This window comes from Leptodactylus fuscus, chromosome 6, assembly GCF_031893055.1.
Source record: "Leptodactylus fuscus isolate aLepFus1 chromosome 6, aLepFus1.hap2, whole genome shotgun sequence".
Lineage (NCBI taxonomy): Eukaryota > Metazoa > Chordata > Amphibia > Anura > Leptodactylidae > Leptodactylus > Leptodactylus fuscus.
The window spans coordinates 14,823,954-14,838,058 of NC_134270.1; the positions used below are offsets into that span (position 1 = coordinate 14,823,954).

At 45.9% G+C, this 14,105-nt stretch overlaps 1 protein-coding gene across 1 annotated transcript in view; it reads left to right on the top strand.

Moving 5' to 3' along the window:
* The first annotated feature begins 4,890 nt into the window (after nt 1-4,890).
* The window catches only part of ASPSCR1 (ASPSCR1 tether for SLC2A4, UBX domain containing), a 32,690-nt gene continuing 23,475 nt past the window's right edge, over nt 4,891-14,105 (top strand). Inside the window, exons 1-5 of the mRNA XM_075279398.1 lie at nt 4,891-5,017; nt 8,717-8,772; nt 9,585-9,699; nt 11,987-12,090; nt 12,563-12,623. Of these exons, the coding sequence (XP_075135499.1) occupies nt 4,928-5,017; nt 8,717-8,772; nt 9,585-9,699; nt 11,987-12,090; nt 12,563-12,623 (426 nt within the window). The 5' untranslated portion in view covers nt 4,891-4,927. The remainder of the gene's footprint in view (nt 5,018-8,716; nt 8,773-9,584; nt 9,700-11,986; nt 12,091-12,562; nt 12,624-14,105) is intronic.

A 14,105-nucleotide genomic window follows, 5' to 3' on the forward strand; every position in this document is an offset into this window, starting at 1 on the left:
TCAAGTGATGTATCTGCTGCTGTCAGGGGGGAGGGAGGAGGGGCTAAGTGCACGGGAGCGAGCCTTTGTTTGTGGCTATTCCTGTGTCTACACCACGTGACCTAGCTTCCTACTATCAGATAGGGGAGAGGAGCTGCGTTTATTTCTGACCTGTCTTCTGTTCTCCCAGTTATCAGGCTAGCTAATACAATTGTGTTCATTATGGCAGAGACAGGCAGTCTCTGTATGTAACACAGAATGGAGTTGCTGCTGCCTGTACTTCATAGTCCAATATGAGTGGGCGGAGCTACACACTAATTGGGGGCGGAGCTAAACGGCAGGTTGCATGTGAAACCTCGCCCACCAAATGATGTAAGAAACCAGGAAGAAAGAAGATTTTATAGCAGTGAAGACAGGTGAGTATGCGACGTGGGAATACCCATTTAAAGTCACCAATATCCAACATGTGATCACTGAGATCGGTGATTATTTGTACACATCACTGGTACCCAACGTTTGACCACTGAGGCCTGTGATTGGCTGGGGCAATCGACTGAGCTTCTGAACTGGTGGCCAAGGGGGTGGCAGAACTGGAGTGAATGGGAGACCTGCCCCCTGGTTAATAGGTGAATATTGCCCCCTAGGGTTTTAGTTATCCTCACCAGAAAATGACCTATTTTTTAAATCATGTTCGATGTTAAACATATTTTTAAAGAATAATTGGTGAGGGTTAATCCTAAGAATTATGCAGTTCTGACCCTGACCACTAAGCCGAATAATATGCGGCTAATTCCTATTTTCTGTAGGAGGTTTCTTTGCAGCAGTCACCTCACTTACAGCACACTATCAATAATATGCGGCTAATTCCTATTTTCTTTGCAGCGGTCACCTCACTTACAGCACACTGATGATCCTAACTATCAAGTTAGATGTAGATAAGACACAGAATCCACCAGTCACAATAGTTCATGTCACATCTTATCTACTTCCCTCTCTGCAGGTCACAGAACATGCCCAGAAAACTCTCCCATACAACTCAGAAGGGTCTGCTCCAGAACATCGTGTCTATGGCCGTCTCCGGGAAACAAGAAATTGTAGATTGTGTTAGGCTTAGTGGCAAGAGTTGGAATTGCAAGATTTTTAGGATTAGCCTCTTAACTATTTTGGGGGTGTCTAATATTTTTTTAAGGCAGCTTCTTTGCTTGGACATGGGCAATGTCACCCTAGCCAACATAGCCAAACACCAAACATATGTCCCACCACCAGGGCTTATGGCAGATGTTTGTAGTTTGTCTGTGACACAGTATCTAAAAAGACACCGATTTCTGCAATATTATCATTGATGGGGGCGCCAACTCACAAAACTCCCAGCAAGCTGTACCCCTAAAGTAATACCACAACACTCCTGGTATACCTGGGCTGTTTATACCACTGGCGCCCCCTTCTTCAAGAATCCGAATGTGGAGGAAAATCCCTTCACAGAATTCTCCCTTGGAATCGTAGACGGTCCACCCACAATTTTGAGACATGAGCAACACATACGAGGCTCCGATGATGTCCTGTCATAGACGTATTCCCTGCTTCACTCCAACCCAAGATTTAGGTCAACATGAAACCCAGTCATTTGCTGAAAGCTTGACGGATCGGAGGAGTAAGGTAGAAAGAATTCATCTTTGCTAATTTATTGGCTGTCACTATAACCAAAACCAGAAACGTGAACCTCCATAATGTATCCCGCAGCTCGCGCAGATCACATATCACAGGCCTTGATCTTCAGGAAGATGAATCAGGATTATTTCACTAAATCCCTGCACAAAGACTTAGCGTCTCACATGGATGAGTGGAAATATGTAAGGCACCCTGATGACTGTTTCCTCTACTATTCATCTGTCTGGTGGAGCTGTCCCGTTCATATTCCTCGGAAGCCTGGAGAGGGCGCTAGTATCGCGGATTAAACCAACAGATATAGGGAACTAAAAGGGATCCTATCATTAGATTCCCTTTTTTCTGAATAACACGTAGGAATAGCTATTCGTCTCCTACCTTTAGATGTCTTCTCCGCGCCGCCGTTCGGTAAAAATCCTGGTTTTCTTTGGTATGCAAATGAGTTCTCTCGCAGCACTGGGGGCGGACCCCAGCGCTCAAACAGCACCGGGGGCATCCCCAATGCTGCCAGAGAACTCTCCAGTGCCGCCTCTATCTTCTTCAGGAACTGCACATACCCGGGCCACAAGAAAATGGCCACTTACACTAGCTTACTCTGTAAGCGGCCATTTTCTTGCGGCCCGGCATGCGCAGCTGGCTCTGCCCGAGGCCTAGAAGATTGAAACCCAGGACGGAAGAAGACACAGGGAGAGGGAGGTCCAGAAGAAGAAGAGGCGTCGCTGGAGAGTTCTCTGGCAGCATTGGGGACGCCCCCGGTGCTGTTTGAGCGCTAGGGACCGCCCCCAGTGCTGTGAGAGAACTCATTTGCATACCGAAGGAAACTGGGATTTCCACCAAACGGCGGCGCGGAGAACACATCTAAAGGTAGGAGAAGAATAGTCTTACTTAAGGCTATTCCTACGTGTGATCGAGAAAAAAAATATGATCCCTTTAAACAGTGCACAGAGCTGGGAGTAGACAGCTCCATCCACTATGTCATGGCCAATGCCAGCAGAGACGGACTTATGTCTTGGGGCTAGCTTTATCAAACCCCCTCCCCTTCTTTAAAGTATCCGCCCCCATTTCTAGGTAAAAAATTCTCCCTTTTCTTGGCCCCACACAATATCCCCCCCCCAATACAGTATACAGATGCCCTTTTTAGTCCCGATACATTATAATGCCCTCTTTATTGGCCTGCACACAGTATACTGCCTCTTTTTTTTTTTTGCCTGTATATAGTATATTGCACCCCTTTTTGGATTATTCCTCCACCATCCCGTCCAGGCCCGCCTCTGCTTTGATCTCCAGGGGGCGCTGCTCAGTATGCTCTGATGCTGAAGAATAGCTTGAGGTCCTCCAGAATCGGGGCATACTGCTCAGTGCCCCCTAAAGGCTGAAGCCCTCACAGTAAAACATAAGCTCCATGTTGGAATAATCCCATAGGCAGCAACTGATTAAAAAACAAAACAAAAATCCATGTAACACAACCCAGTAGGTGGAGCTGTCTACCATTAGATGCATTCGCTGTATATTAACCCCTTCCCCACATCTTCTGTACGTGAACAGTAGATGTCGCACAGATCACCTGCTCAGGGCTCCATCATATCCCCTTACTATACAGTGTACTGAGCCAGGAGCAGATAGCCCTGTACACACTACGGTGGCCCAGCGGCATTACTGCATCTCATATCCTATTGGTGTCAATATACTAGCTGCAAGTGGCATTTTTGTGCTGCCCTCGCCACTTTTCTGATAGTGAGCGGGACATGGACATCATCCAAGGTGGATTCTTGCTCATGCCATAGGCAGCCTTTAATACAAGCCAATGGATTTTACAATAACCCCATGTCCGAACCAAAACATGTGGTAGGAGGGGAAATCAAAATGGCTGAACTTACTTTTTTTTTGCTGTTTTGTCTCCGTCCAAAAATTTTACAAAAGTGATTAAAACATCAGACGATCCCCAAAATGGTGTAAGTAGTAACTACAGCTTCCCCCGCAAAAAACGACACCTTATACAGTTCCCTACAGAACATCGGGACCCAAAGAACTTTTGCAATGTGTGGAGGAGATTCATGAGATCTCAATCACGTTGCTGGTTCTGTAAAACATAGCGTTCTTCTCCATGGCGTCTCCGCAGACAATAATGCTGCATTTCTACCACGTGGGGTCTGCGCTTAGCTTTGGTATTGCAGAATACAGGTAAAATGCTAGTTTTGCTATACAGTGAAAAGTATATAATAACACCCATGATTGGTGCAAAAATACAGTAGCTTCTCTCTAATTCTACCCCATTCTACATTTGTTAGAGCTTCCCAGTACATTGTACAGGAGTTAAATTGATACCATTACAAAATAAGCCCCCTCCTTACAGCTCTGTCAGCAGCAAAAATAAAAATGTTATGGCTTTTGGAAGGCGGAGAGTGAAAAAATGAAAATGCAAAATGAGAAATTGCTGTGGAAGGAAAGGGGTGATATGTGGGTCCAGGGTACCATAACCTATCTATCTGCAGGGCTGGGGTGATATGCTGGGTCTGGTGACAGTAACCTATCTATCTGCAGGGCTGGGGTGATATGCTGGTTCTGGTGACACTAACCTATCTATCTGCAGGACTGGGGTGATATGCTGGTTCTGGTGACAGTAACCTATCTATCTGCAGGGCTGGGGTGATATGCTGGTTCTGGTGACTATAACCTATCTATCTGCAGGGCTGGGGTGATATGCTGGTTCTGGTGACACTAACCTATCTATCTGCAGGACTGGGGTGATATGCTGGGTCTGGTGACAGTAACCTATCTATCTGCAGGGCTGGGGTGATATGCTGGGTCTGGTGACAGTAACCTATCTATCTGCAGGGCTGGGGTGATATGCTGGGTCTGGTGACAGTAACCTATCTATCTGCAGGGCTGGGGTGATATGCTGGTTCTGGTGTCAGTAACCTATCTATCTGCAGGGCTGGGGTGATATGCTGGTTCTGGTGACAGTAACCTATCTATCTGCAGGGCTGGGGTGATATTTTGGGGTCTGGTGACTATTCCAGGTCTCCATATTTACCAGTACCTGTCTCTATTCTGTGCATTATTTATGACATCACACTTACAGAGGTCAGCTCTCTCGGGTACATACATACATTACATAGTGGTAATAAGAGATATATAAGGAGTAGTTATAGACTGAGGGCTGACAACTCCCCGCCATACACCCCTCAGCTCTAGGCAGACACTAATTCTCCTCAGAACAGGTTTTGTTCTGCCGATCGGGTTTCAATAAAGTTGGTTGAAAGATTCTCCGACGTCAGGCAAAATGGCAGCCAGCGGAGCTGTCGTGTCGGTTTTGGCTCCTAACGGGCGGCGGCAGACAGTGAAAGTGACCGCGGGGACCCCACTTCTCCAGGTGAGCCCCCGGCGGCACACACCCCCCGGCACACCCGCCCTCATCCCTGACAGGGGCTGCCAAACCCTACAGTCACCTGGCAGAAGCAGAGAGGGGGTCACGTGATGACAATGAGCGTCACGTGACCCGAGTTTCTCGTTATTTCTTGTCATTCTGTCAGATTTGACGTCTTCTGTGTAGAAGGACTACAACTCCCAGCGTGCCCTAGAGGGTGTGCCGGGGGGCGGGGCGTGCTGGGACGTGTAGTGCTAAGAGATGGAGGCCTGTGTGCAGTCTGTCACATGTAGCTGTGTCATGGTGTGCTCTGTAGCCTGAGAGCTATGGAGGGGGTTGTGGTGATGACTAGTAGTGTAATAGTGTGTCAGTGTAGTAGTAGTGTAGTTGTGTATTAACCCCTTCCCGCCGATGGCATTTTTTGCTTTTCATTTTTCGTTTTTGACTCCCCTCCTTCTAAACCCCATAACTTTTTTATTTCTCCGCTCCCAGAGCCATAAGAGGTCTTAATTTTTGCGGGACAAATTTTTCCTCATGATGCCAATAATTATTGTATATAATGTACTGGGAAGCTGGAAAAATGGGGTGGATTTGAAGAAAAAGTACATTATTGCGACTTTCTTACGGGCTTTGGTTTTACGGCGTTCACTGTGCACCCAAAATGACCTGTCCCCTGTATTCTGTGTTTCGGTACGATTCCAGGGATACCAAATTTATATGGTTTTATTTACAGTTTAACCCCTTAAAATAAATCCTAAACTGTGTTAAAAAATTTTTTTCTAAAAGTCGCCATATTCTGACAGCCGTAACTTTTTTATACGTGCGTGTATGGGGATGTATAGGGCGTCTTTTTTTGCGGGGCCGGGTGTACTTTTTAGTTCTACCGTTTTCAGGAAATGCTATTGCTTTGATTACTTCTTATTCTAATTTTTATCAGAATCAAAACAGTGAAAAAACGGTGGTTTGGCACTTTTGACTATTTTTCCTGCTACGGCGTTTACCGAACAGGAAAAATATTTTTATAGATTTGTAGAGCGGGCGATTTCGGACACGGGGATACCTAACGTGTATGTGTTTCACAGTGTTTAACTACTTTTATATGTGTTCTAGGGAAAGGGGGGTGATTTGAATTTTTAATACTTTTTTAAGTTTTTTTATTTTTTTTTTTACTTATTTTTTTTGCATTTATTAGACCCCCTAGGGGGTTTTGAACCCCAGGGGGTCTGATCACTAATGCAATGCATTACAATACTAATACATTGCAAAAAATCATCATTTATTTTGCAGGCTGCATAGATCAACCTGCAAAAGAAAGAGAGACATGGAAACATGACATCGGTCCTAGAGCTTGCTCCAGGCGCCGGCGATCACGGGCAAAATGGTGGCGCCTATGCGCCGCCGGGGAAATGGCGCCTCGATCGGAGGTATTAGCGCTGGCTGTCTACTGTGTAACACAGTAAACTTAAGAGAACATTAAAAAGAGAAATGAATAAATGACTTATCACTAGCTTAAAAAAAAAAAAAAAAAAAAATATTATACTGAAATTCTACATTAAAAGAAATGTCATCGGGTAAATACATCTTTGTTGACCAAGTAGGAGGTAGCATGGATGCACCAGTTAGTGAGAAACGCAACTGAAATAAAGACACATGGTGGCCGCTATAGTTAAACACCCGACATGCGCTGTCCTAGTATGGCGGATGTCGGGAAAGGGTTAATAGTGTAGTAGTAGTGTAAGAGTGTATTAAAGAGGACCGTAGCTCTTTACAGTCTGTCAGGAACGTTCTTCTGCACAGCACCGCCTATCGCGCTGTACAGTGAGAGCCGGGAGTAACGCCCCCTCCCTCTGCTCACAGTGCACGTACATAGACGAGTATTATAAGGAGGGAACGCCCTTCTGACTGTAAAGCCCTACGGTACCGGGACCGATAGCGCTTTACCCGGGGCACAGATCGGGAAAGCCGACAGTGCACTCAATTCAGAGCGCAGTCGGCTTTCCAGCTGTATATGGAACTGCATGTGCCCCAAATCATGAACGGTCCTCTTTAATAATGTAATAGTATAGTAGTAGTGGTGTAATAGTGTAGAGAGTGTTATAGTGTATTAGTAGTGTATAGGTGCGGTAGTGTATGTTCACACGAAATTTTTTGCAAGATGAAAAAATCTGCTTCAGGAATTAGGAAGCTTTTTTTGCCCCATTTTTTTACATAATGCGTTTTTTGAGGCGTTTTTAGCCTTTCGTTTTTTTTTTGTTTTTTTTTGGCCCACCATACTGTATGGACTTGGAAACTTCTGTTTAAAGAAAAAACGCTAGCAGTTTTTGCAAAAACCGCTTCAAACACAGCTTGCGATATGCACGGGCTGTCTTTTTCCCATAGGAATGCATTGACCAGCGTTGATTGGCCGAATGCCATACAGAGTACAGCATTCGGCCAATCAACGCTGCTTCTGCCGGAGGCTCGTCTGTGAGGAGGTGGAGTTTAAGATTGGACCAAAATGGAGACTGCTGTGGACCGATCTTAGACTCCGCCTCCTCCGGCAGAACCAGCGTTGATTGGCCGAATGCTGTACTCTGTATGGCATTCGGCCAATCAACGCTGGTCAATGCATTCCTATGCCGAAATGTAGCAGTGCTGGCCGTGCGCTCAGCTCGACTACTCCAGAGATGAAGCAGAGCTGAGTGTGCAGCAGGGTTCACATCTCCGGTGTAGCTCAGCTGAGCGCATGGCCAGCACTGCTACATCTCAGCATAGGAATGCATTGACCAGCGTTGATTGGCCGAATGCCATACAGAGTACAGCATTCGGCCAATCAACGCTGGTTCTGCCGGAGGAGGCGGAGTCTAAGATCGGTCCACAGCAGTCTCCATTCAGGTCCGATCTTAGATTCCGCCTCCTCCGGCAGAAGCAGCGTTGATTGGCCGAATGCTGTACACTGTATGGCATTCGGCCAATAAATGCTGGTCAATGCATTCCTATGGGAAAAAGTCAGCTCCCGCATATCGCAAGCTGACAGGGATCCCAACATAATACAGTGACTTGGGCTTGTTAGATGCCCCCAGACCTGCTTCCCCTACTGTCCCAGTTGCATTCCAGGTTGTTGGCATCATTTCCTGGGGTGTGATAGTGGACTTGGTGACCCTCCTGAGTCAAATAGTGGTTTCCCCCTAAACGAGTATTTATTCCCCATAGACTATAATGGTGTTCAATGTTCGATTGAACAGTCGAGTATTGAGCGGCTACTCAAATCGAATTTTGAACTTTGAACATTTCACTGTTCTCTCCTCTCTAGTTAGTATCTGATAGTCCAGACAACTATGAAGTTTCCCTAAGAGTACGAAGATGGCAAACCCGGGGTCTTCACTAGGCCCTGAGCTGCTGTGACACCCCTGCAGCGCCCCCTCACTCATATGTTGTGGTTATTGACCGTAGCATCTGAGGGGTTAAACCCATGGGTGTTATCCCTGATCCTGGACATTGCATATGGCCGCCTGCTGTATAATAGGGTAAAGGTATCTGATAAACCTCATCCCATATACCCTTAGCATATTACATGTGTATACATTAAATGTCATCAAGTGGAACTGGATCATTCCCTTTAAATGGGGTGCTGTTTGTGGCAGTCTGTGTTCATAGATATATATATATACAGTCATATTCTATACGCTGTGGATTTGCTCACTTTTGATGTGAATCTCTTTCCAGGTGCTGGAAGAAGTCTGCAAGAAACAGAATTTTAATCCCAGAGAATATAATCTAAGGTGAGTGTAAGGTCCGGTTGTTTTATTGTCCATCTCTAGTCTGCACTCTCCTGTCGTACGGTCTAATATTATCGCGGTACGGCGGCACGGAGTAAGGGACAAATGTAAGACGAGTATGACTACACGGGAATGAGTGTCCACGTTTGCATCGGAGCTGTAGAAACAATACACAAGGACATTTGTAATACAGACCTATTGACAATATGAAGGATTCCAGATTCTTCATTTTAGATGCACAATTGACCTTGGGGTCCAGTTGTTGGGGACCCCCCCTCCAGTCATGATAATGAGGGTCTCGTGCCCACTGCTGGAGCTCAGTTGCCGCCGAGTGCTTTGGCCCCATTGTTCACAAGATGGGCTGGACCACTGCCAGCCATAAAGTGATGCGTATCCTAGTGATATTCTTCACTTTAGAAGACGCGCACACCCCTTTAATTAATGAAATGGCCATTAGTCTAATTTAAAGGGGTTGTCTGCTTTAGAAATCCCTACTCAGGACTTGGTTCTGCTCGGACCCTCACCCTGGAGGACATGGTTGTGTAATACAGGTGGTCCTGCCCATCCTCAGACATCTTGCTAGCGGTCCCAGCAGACGATTCTAGGAAAAAAGACTTTAAAAAGCTTTTATTAAGAAAATAAGGGCAGAAGATGCGGCCTTACAAGGTGCGCGGTCACACGGCATGAAAGGAATTCCTTTCCCGTCACCATATGTTCCTTGTCTGTATTCCTCACAGGGTCTCGCTCTATCCGTCTGTGTTTGGATCATTTAGTCTGCAGTCATTAATAACGGGAGCGATTTTGTTCATCCCCAGGTTTCAGAGGACGGTGCTGGATCTCTCCCTGCAGTGGCGATTCGCCAACCTTCCCAATAATGCCAAATTGGAGATGGTGAGCTGCTCGCAACAGCGCGCCGGAGCAGAGAGCACGGTGAGACGTCTTCTAGCCGCTTCCAGGAATTGTGTCTTTATTTGCAGGTGATGAGGAATAGTTGTGGTTAAAGCGCACGTTGCATTTACAAGCACTTCCCTGGTCTGACACGGTTCTGTGCTGCGGCACGTGCGCACCCCGCAGAGCGCCTTTCCTTGATGTGCTGCCCGCCTGGTATCACACATGGATATGAGATCATCATGGATCTAAGAATAGCATGACGGAACTAATCACTCCTGAAATGTTATTCCTCTCCAGGTTCTGTATTGCACTTGGCGACATTTCTGCTTCTGTAAAGGCTGCCGGTGCTCGTGCTAATGGCGGACTGCTGCGGGCTGCTATGTACGGGCATTGAGCGTGAGCAGGCACCATGATATACGCTAGGTTCGGATTCGGATTTCCGTTCTTTGGTCCTGCTTGGGGACCCCAAAATATGGAAATCCTATCTGCTTATAAAGCCGTTAACCACGGAACCACTTTACATATTCTGAGCATAATGGGGGACAGAGTCTCCAAACGGTAACTCAAAGCTGGAGTGACCACAGCTTTACTTAGGCTGTGTTCACATAATGCACAGGGACATTGACTAAATGTATCCATAGGACCCATTTACCTCTTGGACGTCACGTCAGAGTGGTATATGGTGCAAAAAAGTGCTGCAGACAGAGGGCGCCACTGGAAATGCAGCCTGTGTGGTATACTTTATTTATTTATTTGCTTTAATTGGCTTTTCTAAGACTTTAATACTGATGACCGTTCCTAGATTATCAGTATCAGATCACTGGGGCTCTAATTCTTGGCACCCCTGCTGACCAGCTCTTTGAATGTCCCTCTCCATTACAACAGAATCTCCTGACTATATGACTAGTATTAGGATTAACACTAACTGTAACAAGCAATTGTATTGGTTCTTTAGTCCTCCAAGATCTTAAAGGGGTATTCCCATGACGCTTGTTCACTAACCTGCAGGCTGTTGTGCTCTCTTCACTTCCTGCTTTTCTCAGCACATTGGTGGGCGGGATTTCACTTGCACGGGATTGGTTGTAAATGAATTACCACAGTGTGAAGCTGATGTAGCAGAGCTGGATTTGAGTCAGTTTGCATTACATACAGAGGTAAGGGACTCCCTATCTCGGCCCTTATCAGCCAAATTCAATTAAACCGACGGATAAGAGCTCAGAAATCCCGGAGCTCTCACCTCCCCTATTTGAGAAGCTCCGCTACTTATCAGACACAAACAGCTCAGAGCTGCTCCCAGCCCCTCCCCCTCTGAGAGCAGGCAGCTAGATCACTTCACAAATGAGCAGATAATCCCAAGGGCCATAGAAACGAGTGTAAACAATGAAGTGAATAAATTAAGATAGCGGCCAAACAAAGCAGTTTTGATAAAACAATGCATTTAGGAAAAGTCTTAAATCCACATAAACTATCAGTATAGATAGGATCCTTGTGATGGGACAACCCCTTTAAAGGCTTTGCCTGCTGTCTCTTCTTTTCACTTCCTGTATTCCTTATCAAACAGTCAAAGCCGCCTCCCCTGAGCTCGCCGAAAAGGACACTATGAAGTATCTCAATACTTGTTATGATAACTAGAAATCTAATATAAATGCTGATCAAATAATATACAGGTGCTTGTAGGGAATGGACTCAGTGTTATCTGTGTGTTTACATAGAGACATAACCGACAGGGCTTTATCAGCAAAGTGCAATTAGCTATAGATAACAGTGAGAGCAGCGAGTGATGTCTTATCACACAGGTCCGACTTTATGGAAACGCTGTGTAAACAATGGGAGGAATAATTCCACATAGCAGGCAAACAAAGCAGCATTATAGTTAGGAAAACTCTTCAATTTACATAAACTATCAGAATATAAAGTCCATTTTTTTTTATTAATGACCTATCCTCATGTATAAGAGATCCATGGCGTTCTGATATCTGCGACCCCCACTGATCAGCTGTGTGCAAGGGCCACGGTGTGCGATGCAAAACCTCTTCATTGTTTACATTGTTCGCCTCCATGGGATGTCATTGCAGCCTCATCCTATAGAAGTGAATGGGACAAGACTGTAATTACATTGCAAGGTCACTATGAAACAAAGGTTTTGTGATGTCTTGGACCTCAAGGTTGTGAAGCCGGTAGGACAAACCTCTGACTCCTCTTTATTTTTTTTTTTCGAGGGAACAACTTCACAGTCCTCTAACCCCACTGATATCTTATTGGTGACCTATCCCGCGGAATGAATCGTTGAATGTCTAACCTCCATTTCTTGTAACCCCTGTCCTAGAAAGTTCGAGTAGCGTTGCAGCTGGAGGAAGGGGCAAGATTACAGGGCGAGTTCCTCTGCAACCAAAGCCTATGGGAAGTCCTGGGCCATTTTACACAGACTAGGTAAGAGCAGAATCCGTCGCTGTACTGTAATGTCCAGAGGAACAAGACTGTCACCATAACACTACAACCTTGCAGCGCTGGAGTCCTGGGTTCGTATCCTGCCATGGACAACATCTGTAAGGAGTTTGTATGTTCTCCTGGGTTTCTTTCGGGTACTCCGGTTGCCTGATGGGTTCTCTTTAATGAGGTCGTCCCTCAGATTAGGTGATCATGTGATCACTGGTGGTTCACCGATCATAGAATTGATTTCCTTTATTCATATGGCCCAGCGTATTGCGTAACACTGTAGGGATTGTCATCCGAATGTTACACAACGTGACGGAAGAGACGACTCCAGGGTTTATAGAAAGGAGTTTCCTCCAGGTTCTGTCCTGTCCGGGAGGTAGGATGGTTCTGGCGGGCGGCTCCGTACATGAGACAACCGTCTGCTTTTTAGGTTTAGTGTTAGTGAAGTTGTTTGTGTTTTTTTCAGGGCGTCTTTGGAAGGGATCGCTCCTGGAAGCGTCGCCGTGTGCATTTATATGCGGGATGAGGTAAGGAATCGCACAAGCAGGAGAATACAGACCCAGACAGCTCATTAACCACCAGTGATTCATTTACTCCTGTGTTTCCAGCTCGCACCTCTCTCTGTGTCCTCCAAACAGAGGGACTGATGTGCGGCGGTGGCCAGAGACAGTCCCATCAACAGGCTTTGATGTTCTAATAAAAGGGCATCATTAAAATGGGCTTAAAAGGAACACGGATGACTTCATTATATAGTTGGCACTGGACGGTGTGTGCCCAACGCCTCTTAACTGGCCATAGCGCAAGTTAGATCAGATGGGGAAAGCTGCTTGTTGGACATTCGGGTTATTACTGGAAAGCTGTAAAGCGTCCCTCCGATTATAAAACCACCTTACATAAGAGAATAGTACAGGTGGATGTAGGAAACATTGTCGTATATCTATATTAAAGAATTCTATCTGTTCCTTCTCCATTTATCAGGCTGCTCCCCTCCTCCTCCTCCTCCTTATCTTTACTCAGACTGTTTATATGTAAAAGAAAATACCTCTCCATACTCACATACAGAGGCCTATGGAGAAGGGAAGGGTGAGGAAGTTGTTAATTGACTTAAAGGGATCCTATCATTGGATATCCCTTTTTTCCTGACTAACATGTAGGAATAGCCTCCCTTTAAATGTCTTCTCCGCGCCGCCGTTCGGTAGAAATCCGGGTTTTCGTCTGCATGCAAATGAGTTCTCTTGCAGCACTGGGGGCGGTCCCCAATGCTGCGAGAGAAATCTCCAGCCACGCCTCCATCTTCTTCTGGTATTACCTCTCCCTGTGTCTTCTTCCGTGCTTGGTTTCAATCTTCTAGGCCTCGGCTGTGTAAGCGGCCACCAGAAAATGGCCATTTGTCTTGTAGCCGCTGGCATGTCGAGTCGTCTATGCCCAAGTCCCGAGGCCTAGAAGATTGAAACCCAGGATGGAAGAAGACGCGAAGAGAGACCGTTCCAGAAGAAGATAGAGGCGTTGCTGGAGAGTTCTCTCGCAGCATTGGGGATGCCCTCACTGCTGTTTGAGCGCTGAGGACCGCCCCCAGTGCTGCGAGAGAACTCATTTGCATACCGGAGAAAACTTGGATTTCTACTGAATGGCGGCGTGGAGAAGACATCTAAAGGTAGGAGAAGAATAGTCTTTCTTAAGGCTATTCCTACGTGTTAGGGAGAAAAAAAGGTATCCAATGATAGGATCCCTTTAATGCCTCATTCTATGCAGTGGTAGAATGGTATCTTGAAGATACTGTTATTGTTTGGGTGTCTTTTGCAGCCTCCTCCTTCCCCTCCCCTCTCCATAAACTTCTATGTAAAAAGTAACAGCTCGATAAATGGAGAGGGAAACAGATTTATTTATTCCGCTATATAACAAAGTCGCTTATTCATTTATGAAAAGTAGTTTTATAGTTGTAGGTTCACTTTAATGATCTGTTCCTGCCCTAATCACATGACTAGGGTGAGGCTGCAATACCCTGCACT